Source organism: Octodon degus, unplaced genomic scaffold (genome assembly GCF_000260255.1).
Source record: "Octodon degus isolate 3935 unplaced genomic scaffold, OctDeg1.0 scaffold00016, whole genome shotgun sequence".
Classification (NCBI taxonomy): domain Eukaryota; kingdom Metazoa; phylum Chordata; class Mammalia; order Rodentia; family Octodontidae; genus Octodon; species Octodon degus.
The window spans coordinates 14,773,468-14,800,724 of NW_004524592.1; the positions used below are offsets into that span (position 1 = coordinate 14,773,468).

At 33.6% G+C, this 27,257-nt stretch overlaps 1 protein-coding gene across 1 annotated transcript in view; it reads right to left on the bottom strand.

Annotated features, from left to right (window-relative positions):
* The window catches only part of Nbeal1 (neurobeachin like 1), a 194,157-nt gene that overhangs the window by 96,238 nt on the left and 70,662 nt on the right, over positions 1 to 27,257 (bottom strand). Inside the window, exons 9-16 of the mRNA XM_023710161.1 lie at positions 25,533 to 25,639; positions 11,074 to 11,157; positions 8,857 to 8,955; positions 8,139 to 8,719; positions 6,788 to 6,920; positions 6,040 to 6,159; positions 4,895 to 5,198; positions 2,238 to 2,323 (exon numbers count right to left, since the gene is read on the bottom strand). Coding sequence (XP_023565929.1) covers positions 2,238 to 2,323; positions 4,895 to 5,198; positions 6,040 to 6,159; positions 6,788 to 6,920; positions 8,139 to 8,719; positions 8,857 to 8,955; positions 11,074 to 11,157; positions 25,533 to 25,639 — 1,514 coding nt within the window. The remainder of the gene's footprint in view (positions 1 to 2,237; positions 2,324 to 4,894; positions 5,199 to 6,039; positions 6,160 to 6,787; positions 6,921 to 8,138; positions 8,720 to 8,856; positions 8,956 to 11,073; positions 11,158 to 25,532; positions 25,640 to 27,257) is intronic.

Genomic DNA, 27,257 nt, shown 5'->3' on the forward strand with positions numbered 1-27,257 from the left:
TATATCTCATATATATACATTTGAGACGAGTGCTCACTATGTAGTTCAAGCTGGCCTTGAACTCACTATGTAGCCCAGGCTGGCTTCAAACTCCCAACAAGCCTCCTGCCTCAACCTCTTGGATTTCAGGTGTGCGTCACTGTACCCGGCAAGAAAGAATATTTAATATATATGTCAGTTTCAGTTATTTCTTTAGTTCGGTCACTGTATCTAGGACCATTCCTAACATAGTTTTCTGATGGCAGTGCAGCCTCTGATTTCCTACTTTCCCACTCCAGTGTTCATAATGTAGTCTACAAATATCTTCAAAAATGCAAATCTGAACATACTACTTTCTGTGCAAACCCTATCCAATGTTTATTATTTAGCCTTGTAAAGTGGTGGTGAACCTATGGCATACGAGTTATAGCCAGTTGTTAAGAGTGAAATATGGGGGTTGATATCATCTGGTCTCCTCTTGCTCTCTAAGCTAATTTCCTGCCCTCTTCTCCCCTTGCTCAATGCCCTGTATGCAAATGCATCCATGTGTAACCCAGTTTTATAGGCTGTCTCTGTAGGTCGTGTTAAATGTGCATCCTTTCTTGATACTGTTTTGTTTTAATTTTTAAATTTCTTTTGGTGTTTTGAAACAGGGTCTTACTATGTAACATAGTTCAGGCTGGGCTCAAACTTGAGGCCTGACTGAACTTACTGAGTGTGGGGATTACAGACATGCACTACCATGCCCAGCTCGATACTGCTTTTAAAAACACAAATTAAATCATCTATGATACTCTAACTTACTGGAAGAACAAATCATTCCTCATCCTTTATATGTGTACTTTATAATTCTAAAACATAAATATTGTACTATATATTGAATAAGGATATGCATCACAGTATTGATTATATTACAGTGATTACATCACTAAAATAAAGGTAGGCAAGTTGTTTGTTTACTGAGCCTCAGAAAACAAAACTTTAGAAAATATATAAATAATACTGTATACCTCTGAGCACTTTGTCAAGCAAAACATTTAATGAAGTACTTAATACATTACAAATGTTCAATAAATTGATAGCTTAAATGAAGCAGGCAGAAAGATTGCTGAGTTTTAGGCCAGCCTGGGCTACATAGTGAATTGAGATCTTGTCTTGAAAAGCCAAAAACAAATACAAAAAATGGCTTGAGATAAAGTTAGCACATAAAATAAATGTTAATAATTGGTGAATTTAGTGAAGGATAGACAGGATGTTTCTATGCATTGATTTTCTTCTAGGCTTGAAATTTGTCAAAAAAAAAAATTTAAGGAAAGTGAAATTGACATGTTCATTAAAAAAGTAATAAATTATATTTGTGTCCCAGCTTATTAAACTAAACAAAGTATAATCTCAGAAAATCAAAGCATTATCTGAATCAACACAATATTAAGTAAAATAAAGGAAACATTGTTCGCAATACTTCTCTCATTTCTCTCTCTCTCTCTCTCTCTCTCTCTCTCTCTCTCTTGGAATAAGGTTTTTTTTTTTTTTTTTTTTTTTTGCTCTGAATGCCCTCAGGTGTGGTTTGGCTGGCTGGAGTGTTGTGGGAATCGAACTACAGCAACCTAAGGCTGACAGCTTTGTGGAAGCAGCCACTTAAAGAACTGAGCTATGGCCAGGCCCCTCTCTCTCTTTTTTGAGGTAGGGTCTCGCTATGCAGTTCAGGCTTGGTCTTGAGCTCACTGTTTCCCAGGCTGGTCTTGAACTCACAACAATCCTCCTGCCTCAACCTCCAGAGTGCTGGGATTAAAGGCATGCACCACCACACCTGGCACCTTCTCCCTATTTTAACTTATCTTTTCTCTTTCATTCCATTAATACTTTCAACTACTTTTATTTGATAGGTGCTAGAAGGCAAAATGGCTGACTGTGGTAGAAATACAGGAATTTGTTTTTTCTTAACATTTTCCTTTTCTGTATCATATTTAAAAATGAACTGAAGCTTGAGTACAACTGTTGCATCTCTCCCCCCAAAAATCTAGAGGAATACAAATTAAAAAAGTTTCATTTGCTGAAGCTGGTTCATTAGTTCTAATTCCAACTACAACTATTCAGAGTCATACTATCAGAATGACACTGATAATATTCAAACTTTAACATCTTAATTTTTGCTGCTTTTCCTCTCCTTTGAAATATGACAAAAGGACTTTTTAAAAAAGAATTTTAGGTCACAGTACAGTTATAACCAGATAGAAAATCCACACATTTATTCCGACCTTTGCTGTGTAATGAAGAAGGATGTTACCAGGCAGTTCAGCCATGTCAGACTCTTGACATTTCCAAGGGCTTAAACAATTTGGACCTGAAAAATATTTATACACATACGTATACATCACTGACTATACATGGTCTCTTTGGTTCTATGTCATCACAGCAAATTTTAAATTAAGTTATTTCAAGCTACTCAAACAATGCAGTTAAAGTACAGTAGCTAGGGGGCTGGTGAGATGGCTCAGTGGTCTAAAGCACCTACTTGGAACAAGCTTAGCAAACCACAGGGACCACGGTTCAATCCCCCAGCACCACATGCCAGTCGGCCCCGCCCCCTGGTGGGCTGAGCTGGCCACACACATACACACACACACACACATAATAAATAAATTTAAAAAATGTAAAAAAAAATTCTAAAAAAAAATAAAGTACAGTAGCTAAAATGTACTTTAGTTTTTATATTACCTTCAATTTATTCAAAACTGAGAAAAGTTGAAGAAGGATTAACTTTTACTATATAAAGAAACTTCTATGTAGTATTAAAAAACTATTATCAAATGTAACAGTCTATATTTTATCTAATGTAAATTCAAATAACTAAAAAAAAATTGCAAAATAATGTGGGTATACATCACAGGAATGGAATAGCAAACAAGAAGAAAAAAATTCAACTTCACTAAAATTCAAAAAAGTGCAAGTCCAAACAATAATGGACATGGTCACATCATTGACCATCTCATTGAGGCTGTGGTGAGGTACAGATTCTTCTGTGTTATTATTTGAGATTGAGAATTAGTACAGCCTTTCTGGAAACTGATTATTTAACAATGCATTGACCGCCAATAATACATTCATGCATTTCAAATATTTATCCCATGAATATATGATTAAATTTTTCAAAATAAAAAACACTCCAAGAAAGAATTCATTATATTTAACACTGAGGTTTATTTTAAATTAAAAATAATAAACAACCTAAGTAAATCACTTTCTAAATTCAAAGAAATGTGCATCCTATGAAAATAATCATTTTTGACTATAAATAACAATTCTTATTTTGCCAGGTATGGTAGTGCTTGCCTGTAATCTACTCCCCTCAAAAAAAAATTCTAATTTGTAGAGTCTGGGAAGATAGCTCAGTTGTAAAAGCACCTACCTGGCAAGTGCAATGTACTGAGTTCAATGTGCAGTACAAAAAAAAAAAAAAAGAAAGAAAAAAAAGTAAGCTATACTATACTAAATGACTTATTACTAATCTGAATTTGGACATAAGTCATTTTCAAGTATTTTGGTATTTCAAAAATGGTAAGGTTCCAGTAAAAACATTGAAAGTCTGCATATTCTCATTCATCTCAAAACTCTCATGCAATCTAAAAAAGATATTTTCACCAAAAATAAGGTACTCTACAGTTAATATACACTATGTGATGTTTTGGTTTGTTTTATGACATGAGGTTTTGTTATGTAGTTCAGGCTGGCCTTGAACTCACAGCTACCTTTCTGAATCCTGCGATTACAGGCATGTACCAACATGTCAGCAATGTACATCAGTCTTAAAGGCTTAACTTTTGAGCATGCTACTAGAATATAATTTTGAAAGTAGGGTATAGTAACAATGTGTATATTTAAAATCACAGCCAAAAGAAAAGTCAAATCAAGACTTTTTCAAGATAAGTATGTACTCTTATCCAACATCTCCTAATTCTACTATCTTCATGAATTCTTCAGATTAAAAAATTGTAAAATGTTATATCTTGGATCAAGACTCATGATTTTTTAATTAGTTATCTGATTTCTATGAAGGCAGACATATTTCATTTCATCAGTTTATATGCCAAAAATACAACAGTGTTACAGGTGAAACTGTGTACCCCCTAAAATTCATGTTAAAGCCAAAAATCTACAGAGTGACTATTAAGAAATAAGGTCTTTAATGATATAAACAAAATTAAATAATGTCATAAGATGGGGCTCTAATCTAATAGGGCCCCTTAGAAGAAAAGAGATAACAGTTGTCTTTTTCTGTTACCATATGTACAGAGAAAAGAATAGGTGAGAACCCAATAAGTAGGCTGCTATCTACAACCAGAAAAACGGCAGGGAAATAACTCAGCAGCATAAGCATCTGCCTGCCAAGTACAAGGTCCTGAGTTCAATCCCTGGTACCAAAAAAAAAAAAAAAAAAAAAAAAAAAAAGAAAGAAAGAAAGAAAGAAAAAGAAAAAAATACAATCAGGAAAACAAGTTTCATTAAAAAAATCTTAATGATGGTATACTTCCAGTTTGCAAAACTGTGAGAAAATAAATTTCTACTATTAAAACCAGAGTTGGTAGGGTATGATGCTATGGGAACTCTAGAAGAATAACATAAGCAATATAATGAATAAAATTTCAAGTATTTCCTAAAGCCTTGCTTTACTTATGCTGAACAAAGGAAGGATGGAAGGAAGGAAGGAGAAAATAAAGGAAGACTGTATGTGATAAACCTTTTTTTCCCTTTCAGCTTCAATTAAAACAGAAACAACTTAAGTACATTATATAAACATTATATCATCCCATATAAACATGGGAGTATTTTTTAAATGGCAGTACAGTACCGAAACTTTTCAAACAGAAACAACTCTACATGCAACTGAACAGCAGGACTGATCATACACCCTTACCTGCTAAGTATAATACTTTCACCTGAGGAGGTTGCAGTGCTTCACAGAAGATAATAACAGACCCCAGCTGACCCTCCAGGGATGTGGGGCATCCCCACTCACTGTCTTGGGTTCCAGCAGATATCAACTTAGTAACTGATTTTGATTTTTCAACTGGTCCTCCCCAGGATGCTGATGACAGAATTCCTCCAAATGTTGTCCGATGAGGAGTAATGGGAGAAGAGAAAGGTGGATCTGGGATCTGAGATGGTGGGGGAGTGGTGGTTCTTTGCCCAGCAGAACCAATACAGCAGGAAGTGAAAGGCTAAAAAATAACAAACAAAAATCATGCCATTTAAAATAAGTATCTAAAAAAATAACAATAAAATAAATGTCTTTATATTTAAAATTAAACCGTAGGGAGCTGGGAACGTAGCTTAGTGCTACAACACTGGCCTAACATGTACAAGGCCCTTGCTGTGATCCCTAAGAATGCTAAGTAAGTACAATTAAAAATTAAAAGCAAAACAATGAAATAGCAGACAAAATTAAGTGAATAGAATAAAAATAAAAATAAAAGTAGATGTAATTTTATTTTTATTCTCTCTCTCTACCACGCATTTTATTTTCATAATTCCTTCATACACAGCTACATCCCTAGCCCAATGTATTTTGAGACAGGGTGTTGGTAAGTTGGTAAATTGTAGGACCTGGGCTTGAACTTATGATCTGCCCACCTCATCCTCCCAGAGAGTTTGGATTACAGATACATATTATTACACCTGGCTCCAGGAAATAAATTCTATCTTATACCTAGCTATAATATGAACTTTGAAATTTCATTTCATTTCAAATTTTGTGAAAATGGAAAAGAATCCATGATAATATCTTGTGAGTAGTTTATATACTGGGAAGGCTTATGAAATACTACTTTGATAGATTCATTTCTTTGCCTATCCTGTTAGGTCTTTTTCCTGAGTCTTCACATTTCAATCGTACTTTTAACGCATTATCTAGTATCACCTAATGATACGCTAACAGAAATATTAACTTACTGTATATTAATATCTAATACAAAAAACATTTAAAAAATTTCTATATTAGCTGAAAATTTTTAGGAATTCTCAATCAATTAAGCCTTTAAAGAATAGGTTAGATACACTTACTTCATTTATGGCAGGAAATCGGAGCGGGGCTGAGACCTTTGGTTGTCCATTGTCATAGATATAGACAAAACTCTGTCCAAAGGGCCTTTTTCCAGGGATGTGAACAATGGTTATGTTGTGCTGGTGAGGCAAAACATATATTTCAAATGCTAAAGTCACATCATACTTTTGAAATAAATGTTTACAGAGTATTATTCTATAACTCATTTGTATGAACAAAGATTAACCACAGTTTAACAATGATGTTTTCCAAAATTGAACATTTTTTCTTTAAATTCAAATTATAATGCAGCATCTTTTCTACACTTTCCAAGACTGTGATTATTCTTTAAAATCAATTTTTGTAGTTAGAAGCATTTTATATTTTTAGAAATGCAAAGAGGCAGTTTTAATAACCTCTTATTTTGCACTGAAATAATCCAACCTGTTTCTTGAAAATCTTATCATAATCTTTTAGTTTTTAACAGAAAATAGTAATTAAATTTGTGACGGTGACAGTAAACAGTACTAACATTTTTTTTGTACAAGAATCCAACTCATGACCTTGGGCTTGCCAATCCAGGCAGGCTCTTATGTCACTGAGCTATCTCTCCAGTCCTGTACTAACTTCTTTACAAATTTCAGTATGAATAAAACTTCAAAGTAAACATTCACTATCAAAAAGGAAATGAAAACTCCTTATGAACATCCATAAAAATGTTTTAAAGAAAAGAAGGAAGAAGTTAAATATGATGGCCTAAAACCTTACCCAAAGAGAATCACAAAAACAGTGGTCAGGAAGCATAACCGTTGCATATTCTCTTTTTGTGCACACTGCCACAACCAACATACCTGAATGGGTAATAAAAGCTTCAAAACCTATGCCACTTCCTGTAAAAAAGCTAACAAAAATAAATATTATCAAAACTCTGAAGTCAGCTGTTCAGTTTCATCATTACTGAAACACATGAAACCATGAACATTTTGATTAACAATGCTATTACTTAGGGGCCGGGGAGATGGCTCAGTGGAAAAAGCGCTTCCCAGGCAAGCGCAAGGGCCTGGGTTCAATCCCCGGTTCTGCCAAAAAAAAAAAAAAAACAAAACAAAAAAAACAATGCTATTACTTAAATATTCCTGGTATATATCAACCAAACCATGTTTCAAACAGTTTTAAATTTTTTGGGGGGCATAAGAGATAACATTATAAGTGGAATTCCATTGACAAACTATAGCAAAACTATAAATTTTCATTTTTTTTCTTTTTTTGTCTTTTTGAGACAGGGTCTCATTACACAGCTCAGACTGGCCTTGAGTTTACTTTGTAGCCCAGGCTGGTCTTGAATTCCCAACAATCCTCCTGCCTCAGCTTCCTAAGTGCTGGTGTTATAGGCGTGTGTCACTATAACCAGCTTGCTTTGTTTTTTGAGACAGAGTCATGGTTTGTAGTTTAGGCTTGCCTTGAACTCACTATGTATTCCAGGCTGGCCTCAAACTCATAGCAATTCTCCTGTCTGTCTCCCTGAATGCTGGGATTCTAAGTGTACCACACAGCTTAAATTTAAAATCTTCAAAATTCCTCCAAAAGATTCAGAAAACATACATAAAGGTATTAAAAAATCACCAGGCATAACAAAAATTATTATCTACTGATGTTTGGATGCACTTACACATAAGTTTTCCTGTCATTCATATAAACATGGGACAGACTATCACAGAAGTTTATTATTCTTTTAGTTTTCACTTTTACTATCATTTTAAAAATGGTACTATACTTTTGTTACTTAAATTTTAGTTTCTGAATAGATGTGTATAGTACATGGTTACATTACTTGAGGGAAGTTGGTATATATATATACATATAACAAATTACATTTATGAAACTATGTTTCCAAACTAATCTCAGAACTTAATAAGCAAAATGTATAAGACATATAATTATTATGAAAGCAATAAATTACTTATAATGAAATTGTGTGCAGCCGAAAGATGACTAGGATTCAGAAAAATTGTTATACATTTAAAAACTATATGCTCAGAGAGGCTTTTTCCTGCTTAAGAAATCATAGCATATAAAGTTAAACCAATAATCACATATGTTTCACAATTTGTACTATTACCTGTATAACTGTTTTCTTTTTCCTCCTTTGCTAGCCATGCCAGTATTCAATTGATCTTGATCTAAGCAAAACCAAGCACTGAAAGAAAAGGCAGACCCTGGCCATTTCTGTATAGAAGGCACAGAAATTCCTGCCATACTATGTGATAAATTAAAATACTGCAGTGCACTCTCAAGACTCAGTTTTCGGGCCATTGTTAGGATAGCTCGAGTCACAGGAGGGGTGTAAGGGTGAATAACCTTACATTCATCCACTCTCAGCAAGCTTAGCAGTCGACGGACTTCTTCTGAGCTTACTGACTGACTCCCTAAGGAACCATGAATTGCAATCAAATTCTCAGCACAAGTACGATGGAGGGAAGAATGGGAATCAAGGGTTTCAATGATCTTAACTCCCATGTTTGCATTGACACAAATAGTTCGACTCTGCCTATTAATACAACAAATTCTCTTTAGCCAATCAGAGATGAAGACTTGCAGGTCATGAGATTCTAGCTCTGGAAGCCACTGGATAAGAAGCGAGAGAGGGTGGACATTACTAATTCCCAAAATCCCAACTGAAGTATGGTCACCCTCTACAGCCTACAAAACATAAGAGAAAGAGATTAGTTACTATTTTTTAAATGGTAGTACAGTACTGGAACTTCTATAATTTTTGAAAACATTTAATTCTTTCAATTTTGGTAGGAAATTTCTTTTAACACAGGTTAAAAACTTACCATATTCATGAGTTCTTTAAGTAGTTCCAGGGATGGCTGACCCAGAGACTTTAATACTTCAAACATATGTGTGTAACCAATTCTTTCTTTAAATACTTCCTAAAGGGGGAAAATAATAACAAAGTCTATTTTAAATGACTAAGTTTATTGTAATATTAAAATATTGACTACCCATTTAAACTAGTGGTTTATAATATATATAATGGTATATTCCATCATGTTACCTCATAGCATGAGGTAAACTCATTAACAATATTAAATGATTATGAATTCAGTATTTGTTCTATTAAACTCATATTCATTTTAAAATAGATCTCCTATACCTTCTAAAATAAATTATAATCACCTACCAAACAGCAAAATAAAGTGAAATTAGCAATAATTGTCAATAATTATTTCATCATTTACAGATTACAGAATGATACTTCTTTTATTTTCTTAATTTGACTTGTAAAATGAAGCTAAAACAAAAAACATAAATAAATGAGGTGACTTCATGGATGAGAGCTATGAGACAACAGCCTCAAAGGACTAGATTCAGGAATTTTAAGTAGTGGCAGAAAAAAACTCAAGTACAAAGTTTTTTCTCTTTGCTCTTTGTATCTAAATTATGTGTAGCATCAAATTCATTTTAGGAAGCTTTAAGGGTCACATATATCATTAAATCAAAAGCAATGAAGTAAAATACAAAGACATAGAAGTCTAGAACATATTAAATTAGTCCATTAAATTATGGAGGAAATAGCTGCACTCATTATAAAATCAAAGATTTAAGTAAAGCCAGTAAGATTGGCTATCTTTAAGAAGGGGAACTAGTTGCATACGAGTTAAGGACAGGAAAGAAATCATCTCAAAAAATAAATTTTTTTTTTGTATTTAAACTTTAAACCATGAAAGTGTAGTACATAGTCAACAAGAAATTATCTTTAAAAAGACTTGAAGACCTTCTTAGCTTTAAATTTCAGAATGCAGTACAGGCAATGTTATAAACCAATTGCTTAGCTCTTAGAATGATTTCTTTCATATAGATGCTATTACTAAATAGAGATTAAAGCCACAACTAAAAATTTAGAAAGTCTATTCAACAGGAACCTCATTGTAAGTAGTAACATTTCTATGGCAAAAACCAATGGAAACTAAGGAATACAAAAGACTGCAGGGATCAGGATCAATAGCCTCAAAGGACTAGACTTGGGTATTTTAAGTAGTGGCAGAAAAAACCTCAAGTACAAAGTATTTTCTCTTCACTCTTTGCATCTAAGTTATGTGCAGCATCAAATTCATTTTAGTCACATATATTACTAAGCCAGTACATACTCAAAAGCACTTGAAATAAATCAATAAATAATTGATTTATTTTATAATTGAAAAGTGAAGCCTGAAGTAGAGTGGGGAAATGAAAAAGTGAAGTAGTAATTATTTCACTAATATTTACTAAGAACTTACCAGGTGCCTGGCATTTTGCTTACTGATTACCTAAGATGGTCTCACTAACCCTGAAAACTACTCAGTGAGGTAATTCTCAGCATAACTACAGAAGGACAACAATCAGATGTACAAGTAGAAAGCCCTGAGGATTAGTGCCTACACAAGAAGTAGATTCCTTCTTGAAAAAATGTGTCACATTACTACATGCAGAAAACGTTCATATCTATAAGCTGATTAAATGAAATGATTATTTTATTAAGAAAATCTATGAAATAAAAAATTCAGTCACCATATAAAGTGACCATTTGAATAACAGTGCTACTTTTCTAGTATTTTCCTTTTATGTTGCGGGGGATGGTACTGGTTTCAATCCAGAGCCTGGCATATGCTAGGCAAGCCCTATGCCCTATCCCCTTTAAAATTTTGAGACAGGGTCTTTTTAAGTTGTGCAGGATGGCCTTGAACTTGCAAAAAGTTTTCTTTCTAGCCTCCTGAGTAGCTGGGACTACAGGTGTGACCACACCTGACTATCTTCCCTTTCTGTGGTCAACACTGGAAATCTTTCCTGGTTTGCAGCCCAGAAATCAATTATTCTAAAATTTTGCACTGGAGGGGTTGTCCTTAAAATTATTAACAAATTGTTCTTATACTAAGGTATTATGTGAACACTTTAATTTCAGATGTTATTAAACCATATGTATTATATATTTTCATATACCACTTCAGGATTTTTAAGGAGAAAACTGGTCACATGTAAGACATTTTAAAGCTTGGGAAAATATATTTCACCTTAGCAGCTGGAGATTTGTTCATTATTGCAGTCAAAGCCTGAATGGTTGATATAGCCAGACAATCCAACTGTCCCTGAAACACCTACCAAAGAAGGCAGGGAGGGAAAGAGTTAAATATATAAACAACATTTTTATTCAGTTAGGAAACCTTTGTTCTGAAAAACTGAAAAAGAATGCTCAACATGCATTCCATTTCTCTTCCAATGAAATGGATTTCTGAAATACTATTACCTGCAAGAAAAGTTACCTTCTTAACAGAAGATAAGCCACGTATGTCAAGAAAAGGAAACATTCATTCATCACATTAAATATTTTGAGGAAAAAAAAATAAAAACAAACACCAAGCTCAAGACATGCTTTTCAAAAATAATCAACAATCTCAAGAGGAAGGGAGGGAGGTCTATAAGTGGAGTTTCTTTTGTTTTAATTGCCCTTCAACAATATACCTGCAATATACAGCCTTAAGTTCTATTAGCATACAAAGTAAGATAGCCAAAATAACCTTGTTCACTTGGTTTCCAAACTCTACCAAAAATGAAATGGTATACACATATACTGATTAATCATTATTCTTGTCATGTCCAAATGGTCTCTAATACCTAATAATAATGATTTATTTAAAAACACATGAAATGGCTTATAATTTTCTTTTTATAAATTTTCAAGCAGATACAGAAAGTTAAACATGAATCTGACATTTTTCATGTGTTTGAAAAGGCAATCTTTAATACCAAAGGTTTTAAGAGCCAAAAAGTAACTCTATTTTGTCTAGCACTATAGAAGCTTCATCATAAACAAAAGATGTATTAAATATCATGGCAGTGTACTTACAGCAAAACCCCAAAACACCAACAATATTAAAAAACTGAACATTACTGCAGTAACAACAGGCTTAGTCAATCTTGAGAGCACAGAATGAGAACTACAAGGCTGTAAAAATAAACAGTCCTCAAAATCAGCTTTCAGGCCAGGGAGATGGCTCAGTAGAATAAGCGCTTCTCTGGCAAGCGCAAGGGCCGGAGTTCAATCCCCGGTTCTGCCAAAAAAAAAAGTTAAAAAAAAAAAAAAAAGATAGAAAATCAGCTTTCAGGAATATATAATTACAATCTGAAGCCTGTCATTTTACAAATAGTTTCCCTCTCTACCCAACAAAATTGATTATTTGAGTACAAAGGGAACTGCTTTCATCTTTGTAATCTAAATTCTACCATTCTTATGCAGATTACTTAATCTAGAACCCTAGTTTTTGTTATGTATTTTGTACAAATATCTAGATTTTGTCCACGATGAGAAAACCAAAAAGATCTCACTACACCTACTATTTGGAACTATAAATTTCTAGACTATTATTATTGTTTTGTTATCTGTATAAAGAGGCCTTCACAAGGATGAAACATTCAGAGAAAACTAAAACAGCATAGCACTCTGAATTGGTATTTTACATCCAGAATGGAAAAGGACAGAACAGAGTAAACATTTTTTATATCACAATTCTGTAAACCCAGACATAATAAAAGTAAATTCTCTCATGACATTTTAGGCAAGAAACAGAACAGAGTTTTTTTGTTTTTTAAAGACAGATCTCACTATATAGCTCAGGCTGACCTTGAACTCATGATCCTCTTGCCTCAGCCTCTTGAAATCTGGCATTATATATGTACATCATCACATCCAACTACACAGCAATTTTTTAAGAACTAGTTTAATGTATGAGAAGCAACATAAACAACAATTTTTCCTTTATTTTAGCTTTATATAGTTGAAATTTTAGAATATAAAAACTAAATTTTATGCTAAATCAAACTCAAAAAGTTCAACATCTTCTTCCCTTCCTCTAAGATTTGTGTTGCCCATTAAATTACAATTATTACTTGTCAATAAGAAGCAAAGAATCAAGATATTAAAAATAAATAATTCATATTCACAAACAAAGCCCAGAAGTCCCAATACACCATAGTGCTTAGAAAAGGAAGCCCTCAAATATGAAGTTACCACCAGGTGGACAGAATTGATACTGGAATCCCATTTCTGTACTTTGTATCTCCTCGAATGAATGGAAAACACACACAAATGGAATGGCATTGATTTTATCATGCACTAAGACTTTATCCTTTAGATGGAAGCAAATTTTAAATTTTATATAATTTTCAAAAATAACTAGTGAATATTAGAAATTGATATTTATACATTTTAAGAAATAAGAAAAGTACAGGAATGGTTATTCCATTGACTGATTTTGGCCTTCAGCTGAAACAAGATGCAGGTTTTGAAGATACCTGGTCCTCATTCATTTCTGTCAGTAATTTGTTGGTAAGGTCTTTATCGCTCTTGTCTGCCACCTTATTGTTAGCATTTAAAAATAGCTGTTCAAAACAGAGACAAGAATAATGGAGAAAGAACATTAAATTGTTACAGGGTATACAAGCAGGGTGAATCCTAAATGGATTTCTGTGTCTCTTGAAAATAAACCCAAGAATCCCCTTATGAAGTATACCCTTCTGAAAACTGAAGATTATTTGTATTTTGGACTATGAACTAATATTATATGTATTTTTCCCTTAGAATTCATAGTTATTAAAATAAGAAAAAGCAGCAACAATTAGAAAGTTATTTTTCCTAAATTCTTAATCAGTAGATGTCTCATAGAAGGAAAGTTGCTACTGAAACAATAAAAAGATGTAATAAACAACACAATCAAGTTTGCAAAATGACATTAAGCTTACTTTTCATAAGGTTTTTTCTGGAAATAATTCTCAATAGGCTATCATGTACTCTGGTAAGGAATGTCGATGTGCAGCATTTCCCAAATTTATCTGCTTGAATATTTTGTTAAATATTGTTTAAAGATATTCTCCAAAGTCATCAGTGCTGAACTTAATTTGCATTAATTTGTATTCTGGAAAAGAAGGCTAGGATTATCTCTGGTGCACATGGCGAATATCTTTTTCTGAATAGAAAAAGAGAAATCAAGTAGCTTCAGTGCACAGAATTTAGCATCCCAAAAGGCCTTGGCTTCTATCATAGTTCAGATAAACAGAAAGCTAACAAATAAAAGTGAAAGGGAGAGAAGGATTTGTAAAGAAATAAATTAAGAGACTCTCAAAGAGGAAGTTCTTAGGAAATTCTGTCATTTCAGAAATGAGAGAACAGAGGTTTGATAACATGCTAAAATACTTAGTATAAAATAAACTGGAGAGAAGTACTACAATACGATAGAATATGTGTAAAGCTTAATAGAACAAAAATGAGAGACCTAGATTGGAATTTTTTTCACTATTTCTTGGCAATGGTTTTATTCTATGTATATATGTATGTATGTATGTATGTATGTATATATTTTTATGTATTCAGTACAGGGTCTACAGGGTCTCACTACACAGACTGAAGTTGTAGTGATCTTCCTGTTTCCAGCCACCCAAGCTCTGGGATTACAGGCTCACACCACCACACCCAGTCTAAATTGCAGTCTCAGTGTGCCCTGGGCATCTGCTTTAATTTGCTGAGCTATGTGGCTGGCCCTTGTGGCTGTGATTTTAAGAAAAAATACTTAATTACTTTAAGCTTGTTCTCTCAAAAAATTAGAAAATTAATCAGCTACAAAATTAAATGACAAAAACTATATTAGCTTTATGCATGTGGTATCTAGCACAAAACAGGAACTTGAAAATAAAAAGTTGCTGATTCCCAATACTGCAGAAAGAAAACTAAATAAATGCTATTATCAGCAAAGATTCCATATATTAGGTGCAAGGAAACAAAAATGCTCAGGCAAAACTAATGAAAGTTGCAGCCATCCTACTTTGTGTAAGCATAATGTGATGTTCACAGAGTGATGAAATCAACTAAAAAAAAAAATGCATTTCTCAGAAAATAGCATTATCATGGGATGCTGGACTGTATTCACTTACCATGTTAGGAAATTTTGACAGTTTTGTAAAATATACTGCTTTTGTCAGTTTTATTGTATTTGAGTTTCATGTACTGAAGAAAAAAGTCCATCCTAATTTACATATATATATATATATTCCCCCCCATACCAGGGATCAAACTTGGGACCTTGTGCTTGCTAGGCAGGTGCTTATGCCACTGAGCTATCTCCTCAGCCCTATATATTTTAGTAAATTTCATTTTATCACTCAATTGGTCTACAGTGCTAATAAAGCCACACTGCTGTTTTACAATAAAAAGTTCTATAAACATGGCAGTTACGGTATTTTCATCTCTTTATGATGTCTTTCATATAGATAATATAAAGAAAGGGGAACACAGCCTCTTGACTATCTAGTACAATGTGGCAATTTCCCTGACTTTGTACATACCAATATAGTCCTTACAACTGTACATCATTTTTTCTGTACAGTAAAAGGTCAGCAATGAAGTGACATCAACATTTTTTTTTCTTTTTTATTTTTTTGTGGAACCGAGGATTGAACTCAGGCCCTTGCGCTTGCCAGGGAAGCGCTTATTCCACTGAGCCATCTCCCCAAACCCGACATCAACATTTTCAAGACTATTCCTCTTAACAGTTTGGAAAAAATCAGAATTAAACTCTAGTGATTATGGCAGGAAGTCCATGAATGAAATAAAGTACTTCAAATAGAAAGGTAAAAGCTCTCTGAAGTAGTTTCATTTACAAAGACTCCATAAAAAGCTCTGTAAAATAAAAAATTGATACTACCTTGGAACAGATGAAAATATATAATAAGCAAAGACATTTGTTATTATTTACTCTCATGCATTGTTGCTACAAGTATAAATTAGTTAAAAAAATAAAGCAAACTGGACAACATATGAAGGATTTACTTTTGTATATTTTCCAAATAGTGGTAACTTGCTTTCATACAATGCTTCTCTATTTAAAAAAAAAACAATAATAGCTTGTGCTTCGACTAGTAATTATAGTAGGAAGTACGTACTTGACAGAATTTGAAAGCCATATGATAGAGAAAACCTAAAAATTAGTAATGAATTATTAGATAAATACTACATGAACTTAACAGTCTGGACAATAAAATCTTAACACATGAAGATAAAATATGCTACATAAAAATTATGTGCATCAAATACATAAGATGTTAATGAAGTGAAAAGATTGTACAACTCAATAACAATTTGATGTTAAAATGGGCAAAAGACTTAAGATATTTCTCTAAAGAAGATACACAAATGGGCCATAAATAAAAAGATGTTCAACATTATTAATCATTCATAAAAAGCAAATCAAAATTACAGTGATACCACTTCACCCCAAATAGGATAACTATGAAAACAGAAAATATCAAGTGTTGGCAGAGAAACTGGAATCCTCCAAAGTAATTCTGTGAATGAGAACTGTAAACAAGGATTAAATGAAGGAAAACCAAAATTGGTGAAGGAGGCACAGGAGGTACAGTTTCTGAGGCTAAAATGAGTCAAAATATATAGATCAAAGAATGACTTGTCTCAGTTGTTATTAAAGAACAGTTGTTATTAAAGAACTGGAGAAGCTGAAGACACTTGTTGCTTTTTTTTAAATCAAAAGATGATTTATTAAAAAGAAAAAATCCATTGATATTTCAAGAGTCCCTCCCACCCCAAGCATTTTTCTTCAGTAAATGAAGAAATTACTGCATTAGGAATTATCACCAGTTGTTTCTGTAAAAAAAAAAAAAAAAGGCTTAATTCAATTCTTAGTCAAGATAATATCACCATGAAATGATAAACTGCTACAATGTAACAGAACTAAATACTTTATAGGTGTTTAATTTATAATTTTTTTCCCCAGAATATCTTTTTCAGTGCTAAGCAGAGATGGAACCCAGGGTGTTGTGTACTATCTATCACTGAGCCAGAGCTCCTTTCCTAGGTATCTCTGAAAATGACAACATAATGAAAAAAATACCTAAGACATTTTTAAGGGAAGATACTAGCCACTTAGGCTTAGAATAAGGTTTGCTTTTCTATTCTTTCTTTCTTTCTTTTCTTTTCTTTTTTTTTTTTTTTTTTTTTTTTTTTTTTGAGACAGGGTCTTGCTCTGTACTTCAGATTGGTTTTAAACTCACTATATAGCCCAGACTGGTCTTCAATTCAAAGCAGTCCTCCTACCTCAGTGTCCTGAGTGCTAGAATTACAAGCATGGATCACTATGCTTGGTAGAAGAAGGTATTTTAATTAACATCAATTCAGGGCACTCTAATATGTAAACTAAATTCTAAAATGAAATTTAGTATTTTGGATAGAATTACCAAAGAAAACCTGACATCTAAACAAATATTAGTAAAAATTTTAATCAACTATAAAAAGTAATTTGGACAATTGTAAAAGCCAGCTTAAATACTTGCTTGGCTTTTTGCGGCAAAAGTTTTAATCTCAATGTCAAAAAATGGTCCAGTCTGCTAAATACCTATACCTAAACTGCTTTGAAAGTTATCTTCCCCTCTCCTAAATTTATAAACCTGGTTTCTATCCATTTGTTAGGTCTCTCCATCTGCTGGTTTAGCAGTTAATTAAATTTAAGTTCAAAACTATTAAGCTCTGTTACAAGTTTTCAAGGACCTTAATAAAAAGTTTCAATGGAGCCAGAGGCAAAAGCCAGATGTACTTTTTTTGTTTTGTTTTGTTGGCAGAACTGGGGATTGAACTCGGGCCCTTGAGCTTGCCTGGCAGATGTACTTTGAAATTAACAGAACACCATCTAATTCTTACTTCTCAAAATGCTATAGTCCCTGTAACTGCCATGTTATTTTACTAATGTAAGTAGACCATATCAGGCCTTAAAAAGGAGAAAGCAATCTTTCAATTGGGTCATACTTTTGTGAAGCAGTGTCTGACAAACAAGTTGCACATATGTACAAAGGTCTTTTAGTTAGAGCACATACTACCACAGAGGAAACCACCCCAAGGGCTCGTGGACATAGTGTTTGCTGCAGCAAAAAGAGTTTGTCTCACACTATTTTGTTGGTGCAATCTACCAAGAGACCAGAAGGCAGTACTTATGCTATGAATATGTGATTGAATGCAGGGAAGGTGTTTGCAAAATGTATGAAGAACATCTGAAGAGAATGAACCACAACAGCCCCTCTATCACATGTGTCAGTCAGTTGTTTGATTTTATTGACAATCTTGCAGATCTCAGCTGTCTTGTTTACTGTACTGATACACAGACATACCAGCCTTATAATGATGGGATCAAAGAGATCTACATGCTCCTTTGTCAGCAGGTGCATCAAGCTAGGAAATAATTGCATTAGAAACAGTAGGGCCTGGGGGCTTGGAACATATTTGTGTACAGTGTGCTGCAGTGGAGTTCTGTGGCACTGTGAATTTCTTTCCTTTTTGTTACATTCTAGCCAGGATTGAATGCATTAGATGAAATGTGAGATGTGAGAATCCTGTTAATCTGAAACCCCCATTGGTCTCCTCTTCCTCCTCTACCTCTTCTTCTTTTTTCTTTGGTTAAACATTTTTATGATGATTCAGATGGAAATTGATTCTTGCTGATGTTAGTTTTCAGTCCTTTAGATTTTTCATATCTAGCTTTATAACATTCACTGTTAATCTTTTAAAATGGGGTAGGACATGATGACAAAGCTTACATTATGTCCTGAAGAAAATGTCTTAGGGAAAAATAAATGTTCTTTAGTTATGTTAAAAAAAAAAAAAGACAACAAAAAGCAACCAAACGAGATAAAATGCCTTGGAACAAAAGCTCAAGAGCAGAAAGACCAACACTGTCAGAGCTGGCTTTGGACCATTTTTAGGTTCAGTGAGCTAGCTCAGGGGACTAAGCGCCTGCTTGGACATAACATGGTATAAAAGAATGAAGGCCTTAGATCAAAAAGAATCTGAATCTGACTCTGATGCTTACCTAATCTTTAATGTAGTCATGAAGACAAGATATGTTGTCTGTCCTCAAAGGTAAGCAAGTTACCTAAGAAACTGTCCATCATACAGTAATATTAAATACATAGTAATCCTTATTTTGACTGATAGAATTGTAAGGATTCCCTTTTTAAGTGTTAATTCAGTAACACTTCCTTTTTTTTTTTTTTTCCCCCAATTTTAGTTCAGTAACACTTTCTACAAAAGATTGTTCTTTAAAAACTCATGGAGTTAAAACTTTTCAGCTTGGGGCCAGGGATATAGCTCAGCAGCCTAAGTGCCTGCCTGGCAAGCGCAAGGTCGAGTTCGATCCCCAGTACCACAAAAAAACATTCAGCTGGAAAATTTAGCTTTGACTTCTTTTACAACTTTATCTTTAGTGGCACAGCCTATGTGTTGTTCCTCAAATATACTAAAGTGCTTTCACTTTAGGAATTTTGGTATTCTCTGTAACTGGGAACCACTGACATTTGTTTTGCATGGCTCACTCATTGCCTACATGTACCTCTCAAAGGCACTCTCCTCAGCCATACACAAAGGTAGTGTACAGTATCTGTTTCATCCTACGTATGCTCTAGCAGCGTCTCTTCATGGCATTTAGCATCACCTGATCATATTTTTGTTTTCATGTTGTCTTGCTCCCAACCAAAACATAAGCTTCTGGGGGAGAGAGGGTTAGATGTTACATGAGCAGATGAAAACCAAACCATACCCAAGAGATCTCACCCACACATGCAGGCCACAGCCTGCATTTTGTTCCATTGGCTCCAGTTCGTACTTAAAGATACAGAGAAGCTGACCTGATTCTTCAGGCTTGGCTATCTCTGTTTGGTAGGAGATAGCAATGGCAGCATCAACTGCTAAGCTTTATAATTCTTTCATGCTAGGTTCTCATTTAAGTACTTCACATCTATTATCTCAAAAGAGTCCCAGAATCTAAGTACTATTATCATTCTGTTTTTACATAAGAGGGACCTGTCTATTGTACAGAGAACTTCAGCAACTGGCCCCAAGTCATACTGCTACTAAAATACAGAATTAAATGTGTTTCTCAAGATTTTTTTTTTTTTCAGTACCAGGGATTGAACTCAGGACCCTGCACTTGCCAGGTAAGTGCTTATTCTACCGAGCTATCTCCCGGCCCGAAAGATGTTTGAATCCACAGCCCAACTCACTATTCCATATTTTCTTATTATAAATAAGTGATCTTATATTAAAGGTCAAATGATTTTCAGCAATGGGAAATTTAATTGGGGAAATAATTTTTTCAACAAATAATTTTAAGATAATTTGGTGTGTTTTGTCCATTTTTAAAATCAGATTACCTGTCATACTTAATAAAAAGATTTTTTAATATATATTTTGAGTGCTTTTTTCTTTTTTCCCCATACTAGATATTGGACCCAGGGCCTTTGCACTTAGCTACAACCCCAACCCTTTAATAATTTCTCCAACTTGACATTTTCTACATCAGCCTCCCTGAATACTATATATAGCTTACTTATTAGATACTATATTTGAAAATATCTGCTGCCAGCATGTTAGTATGTCTTTTTTACTTTTTAACTATGTTCTTTGAAGCCTAAAGTTTTAATTTTTTTTTCACTTTATTTTTTTTGTGTTATATTTATTTTTTTTGACATCAGTTATTTTAAAGAAAAAAAATAAAAACAATGGTACAAAATCTCAAAACAAGATTTTAAGAGAGTAACAAGGGTTAGTACATTGTGTATTGTTACTGCCAAAGTAGTTTCTCATATTACAAGATATAGGCAAGAAATAATAAATAAACAACATAGGTACAAACCTCTGTTTTTTTTTAAGTCAACAGAAAATGGAAATATACTTTTTAAAGTTTCTAATACTAGGAGAAGATATCATACAATGTCTTTTAAATAAATTGTAAGTCAAAGATACAGTATAAATCTTAGAACAAAAATTAAGATTAAGCAATATTCAGAAAATTAAATGTTTCAAAACAATTGAACTAAGAAAAAGTTTTCATGATAACAAAGAAGTACTAAGAGTAAAACATAAGATAAATACTGGAATGGCAAGTAAATGACCAGCACTTCTAACAGTTTGAGGACAGGATATCGCACAAAGTTCTAGTGTGTTGTGGACATGCATAATGACCGTGACAGTTACTGGTGGCTAGGTGTCACTTGTGGAAATGAGCTACAGCTATTTCTTTGAAATCCACCCTGTAGACTCAGGTGGAATCATGACTCATAGGGTGGAAGAGAAGTTCATTTGTAGGGTGTGCTGGTGAAAACATTCTGCTGCTGAACACAAAAGAATAACTGAAAGACTACTACTGTATTCCTCTTATTCTCCTCTGTTTAATTGTTTGCCCTATTTGACGGGTTCTTTCCATTCTCATTCATGGGGCTGTGATCAATTTGCTCCCTCTCTAGAATCTCATTTAGTAGTCTGTGTAGGCTTGGCTTTGTCATCATGAAATTCTTTAGTTGTTCTTTGTCATGAAAATATTTCACTTCTCCATTATATTTGAAAGATAGTACTGCAGGATAGATCAGTCTGGGTTGGAATTTGTTTTCTTGCAAGACGTGAAGTAAAACATTTTAAATTTTGATCAGCATTGATATATCAAATTTTTATGAATTATGCTTTTAACATCACATCTAAGAAGTCTTTGCCTAATCATTTCTTTGCATACCAAATTGTCTCAGAGCTAGTGTTCAACATCACTAGTCATTAGGGAAAAGCAAAATACAGTATAACTACAATAAGATTCTACCTCACATCCACCAAAATGATTTTAACTAAAGAGACAGACAATAATGTCTATTGGTAAGGACATAGAGGAATAATTATTTCAAATCCTTTGAAGATTAAAATGCTATAGTAACTTGCTAAAACAGTTTGCTAGTTTCTTACAAAGTGAAAAACACCAGATGCAGTGTCATATGCCTGTAATTCTAGCACTCTGGGAGGGTAGGACAGGAAGACTCCAAGTTCAAGCTTCATCTGAGCAATTTAATGACTTAGTGGGACTATCTCAAAGCAAAAAGTAAAAGAAAGATAGTATAACTGCAAAGATTCTGGACTTAATATCTAGTAAACACATGCACATCCACACACACACACACACACACACACACACACACACACATTAAATGTACTGCTACTATCTGACACAGTAAATTCTCACTGCTATGGTTTGAATGTTTATCCCTGTTGCAAAGTTATGCAGAAATTTAATTGCTACAGTAACAACATCAGCAGGTAGGACCTTTCACAGATGCGTCAGTCATGAGGACTCTGCCCTCACAAGTTGTTAAATGTCGTTATCAAAGGAATGGGTATCCTATAAAAGAACGAATTCAGACAGCACATTGGCCAAGCAATGGCTGTGACTCATCCACAAGGCTGACTCTGACAAAGGATCTACAATCTGAGGTACAGGATCTCAGGATAAATCCTGAGGGGATTTCACTGACCGTATCAGATCCAAAAGCTACAACTCTTGTTGCATAGGTCCTGCTTTACCTTGGTCTTAACCATCCAGCAGAAAAGTATAAAAACGAAGTATAAGAAGTAAAGCCATGTTGTTATGTTGAGCTGTAGAGGACTCAGGTCAACAACTGAAGGCATTGCCAGTGAAGTGGAAGACCCAATACTATTATGAACTACTGGACTCTTTTAGAATATTTTGCTGAGTTTACACACCTATAATATTCAAATAACGGAACTTAACAAAAAAAGGAGATACAGATGAATGTCCATTTTGTATCTGTGTATTCAAAGTGGTTAGGATAGATATATAGTTTACATTCTCTTAATGAATAGAGGGATTTGTTCTAATGGTGTTTGTAAACAGGATATCATGTCTGCATCTTGTACAGCAAATAACCACTAGGAAGAATGTATGCAATGTGTTAATTATTGAAACTGTCCTACCAATTTGATTTGAAACTGTCTCATTGCTATTTGTTTATCAATAAAATTATGGAAAAAAAAGAACAAATTTAGCCTCTCTGTCTCTTCCCTCTTCTCTGACCCTTCTTCCCACCCCCCCTTTTTTTTTCTTTTTAATGTATTTAGTAGAGTCTCACTACACAGATCAGACTCGTAGTGATTCTCCTGTTTTTCAGCCTCCCAAAGACTGGGATTACAGGCACGCGCCATGCCCAATCTCATTCGCTGTCTCAGCATGCCCCGGGAGTGGGACTGGCACAGCAGGACAGGTAACAAACCCCTGACCTCTGCGTTTGCCTGTGTAGGTGCTTTAATCCCTTGAATTCTCTGTTCAACCCTTTCTTCCCTCCCTTTCTTCTTTCTTTCCCTTCCCTGTTTTCCCCTCTCTGCCCTCTCCCCTTTTCATCTCCCTCTCCTCCTCCCCTTTTCTCCAACTTTCTTTCCAAGATAGCCCTTCAGTTTTAGACTTCCCAGCCCCCAGAACCGTGAGCAAATAAATTTCTGTTCATTATAAATTTCTCAGTCAGTGGTATTCTGTTATAGCAACATAAAACAGATTATGATAATTTACCAGGCTACCTTAGAGAAATGAAAATCTCCCTCAAAATAAATATTGTACTTTAATGCTTATAACAGATTGATTATTTATGGTAGCCAAACAATAGAGGCAAACCAAATGTCTACCAACTGGTAATGAAGAAAATATTATCTATCTATAGAAAAGAGTTCTATTTAGTTGTAAAAAGGAATCTCATACTAATAGGTGCTACAATGTGGAAGGACCTCAAGTGGAAGATCCCACATGTAAAAGACTAAGTAACTCTATTTAGGTGAAGCACCTACAAATAGCTAAAGTTATAGACAGAAGAATAGCAGCTGTGTAGGCAGAGAGTAAGGACTGACTACAGATGACCCCGAGGACCTTTTTGTGGCCATGGAAATGTTCTGAAACTGGATTACGATGATGGTTTCTGATCTCTGTAAGTTTAACCAAAGTCACTGAACTGTATACTTCAAATTGCTGTGTTCTTCATCTAGTCATTCAAATAGATGAATCTTGCATTATACTCAGAACACTAACAAAGCTGTTTACTGCAGTATTAAATTTTGAGTGGTATTCTCTACTCTTCACTAGGAATATTTTATTTACTGACATTTTGCTTTATTTAAGGTTCTAATGACACAAAAAAGTATTCCAAACAACTTCTCTTATGAAGTCCTCACTGACTTTATTGAATATGTATATATTCTACAAATTCTTTTTTAACTTGAATTTTCTATAAATTATTAGGTGTATGGAGGCAGGACATAGAGTAGAGATCTTTATGTTAGTCAGAGCCCCTTTCTGGCTAAAGTAGCTCTTTTTGGAGTGGTCATTTATCCTTTTGTCATGAAACCTTGTGCCAAATTAGTTATGTTATTTTGTATAGGACCTGGAAAAATGCTAAAATGTGTGTTCTGAGGATTGATCTAGTATAATTTGGAAAGATTTTCACAATTCAAACAAATCAAGCCATCAAAATTTGACATTTTTGTTAAGCTGAAGTTTCATCATATCCCTTGAGAAAAAACTGTACTATTTACAATTTTGAAGTATTGGAAAAGTATATTTTTGATGTTCTAGCTGTGAAAACATATCTGGAACTAGCTGACATGAATTGCAAGACAATAGTGTTTTTCTTACTGATTGTTTAAAATAAAAATATGATACTGTGTTTTTAAAAACAAAATAAAACAAACAAACAAAAACCCAAAATATAAGCTTCTGGAAGGCAGAGTTTTAAAATCAACAGTCTGAATGGTATCTGCCAAGCAGCTAGTATGTAAGAAATGTTTCTTAAATCAATCTATTTTGGTAGTTCAATTTTTTTTCTTATTCAAAGCTCTCATTCAGATAATCACATACAATTTCAGTTGGAATAAGCAACTCAAATTGCACTGATCAATACACATTTTATACTTGATTCTCCTCACAGTCACATGCATTTATAGGAAAGGTAATTTGAAATCAGGTTTACAGACTGATAGAAAACAGAAGTTGCAAATAAATGTTCTTCAAAAAAATTTCAAGGAAAGTCTTGATCATCTTAGTCTACTCTGATATACATACATAGTAGCTAGCCAACAAACCAAAAACAATTAATGACTTTAAAGGATATGAAGCATATTGCCTTGGTGAAAAAGAAAATACTTTTTGAGCCAAAATGGTAATCACATAAAGAAATTAGCTTTCAGTTTGACTGTTAAAAAAAAATACTGGGGCTGGAGAGATGGCTCAGTGGTCTAAAGCACCTACTTAGAACAAGCTTGGCAAAGCACAGGGACCACGGTTCCATCCCCCAGCACCACATGCCAGCCAGCCCCGCCCCCAGGTGGGCTGAGCTGGCCACACACACATACAGACACACACACACACACACTAAATAAATGTAAAAAAAAAAAATGTTTAAAAAAATACTTAGACAATTACAAATGATGGAATACTAGTTTTCATCAAGATAGTTTGATTATATAATTAAAAGCAAACAAATTATAAAAATTTAGTAATATGCTCAAATTTAACTCAAAACATTAAAACAAAAGTCCTTAAAATCAAAGACCATTATTATCATCACCATAATCACCATCATCATCATCATCATCATCGGAACACACCTTGCAGTTCTGTAGCAGTCGTATGAGATGTTCGAAGCAATTACTGTTAAGAAAAATGGCTTGAAGAACAGGCCTATCTGCGCAGTTTAACATGGCTGTGATGGTATCTAGGAAAGTTAAAAACAAACACAATCTGTGTAAAAGTCAAAATTCAAGATCCAAATTTAGGAAGCTGACAGATCAGATATTAATTAAGTAGGAAATACCAGGGAGGAAAAATATAAAACAAAACCTACAATTATCACTTCACAGGAAAAGTGAATATTTTTATACTTTACTATTTTAAAATACTCACATTTTATATATAACATATATTTCTCAGAGATTGAGTTATTTCATCACAAGGTTCAAATCTACCCAACTGTGTATCTTTTTACTGATGCATTTTAATGATCAGAATGTCATTCCCTGTGGAATGACATGCATATGACACACTTTTATTAATTTCATCCCAGTTGCTTACTATTCCTTGTCTACCCTCTCATTATAATCCCCTTCTTAATCTCTAATGTTCACCTCCTAGTTTCCTGTCAACTCCTATTTATTTAGTACTATTTTAATGCTTTATTTTAATAAAAGAAAATGTCAATATTTAACTTTTTCAGACTGGTTTATTTTGATTAACATAATGGTCTCCAGCTTAATTTAGTTTCCTGAAAAAAAGAAAAAAAGCTAAATAATACTTTAGAGAGTATGTATGCATGTGAATAATGTTTTTTTAATACATTTGTCTGTTGGTGGACATCTAGATTGTCTCCACAATGTTTCTAAAAGTCTAACCAACTATTTTGCTCAAAATGCTATTATTAAGTGCAACTTGTGATATTTGGCAATACAGTCTCATTTATCAGTACAAAATTAACATCTGGGTTCTGAAAATAAAATCATTTTGTTTTTAGTTCTCACAAAGGGTTATCCCTATGTAGAAACCAAAGCACATCCAGCGGGGCATACCACAGTTTCCAACAGAAAAGAAGTTCAATTGCTATGGACACAAACTTATTTACAAATTTCCAACTTATAGTAATTATTAAACACAATGGTAAAATATAAAATAAATGGATCTTATTTTAAAAATGGGTAATTTTAAAGAAAATTTTGATCTTGAAATGTCTCAAATTGATACCACACACAAGAATCTATACATCAGGGCCAGGGAGATGGCTCAGTGGAATAAGTGCTTTCCTGGCAAGCACAAGGGCCTGAGTTCAATCCCCGGTTCTGCCAAAAAAAAATCCCAAAAATCTATACATTAAATCATTAACTTTAGTATGTATATGGAGTCAAATATTAAAAATTTTTGTTTTCAAAAAAATGTGTTTTTTATACATAGGTGAATCTTGTAGTTTAGCTATAAAGACAATGTTTTACTTGTATACTAAAAAAATCTGTTCATAATAATATTTATTTTTGACAATATAACATAAGACCACAATAAAAAATTATATATACTGGTGAGGAAGCTTGCAGAGCCTAGAAATATATATGTACATAGTGAAACAAAATAACAAAAGAGACAAAAAGAGAAATGCACATACACAAGTTCTGAGGAAAAAAAAAAAGAAACAAAGAAACAAAAGCCCTAAAGAGGAAAAACAGAAACTGAACTGAGCTGTATAGACATGTTATAAAATCATACAAAAAAAATCAATTTAACGTAAGTAAAAAACACAATATGCATGACACTCTGAAAGTTTAGTTTTTCTAGAGTTCTGAAGTCAGAGC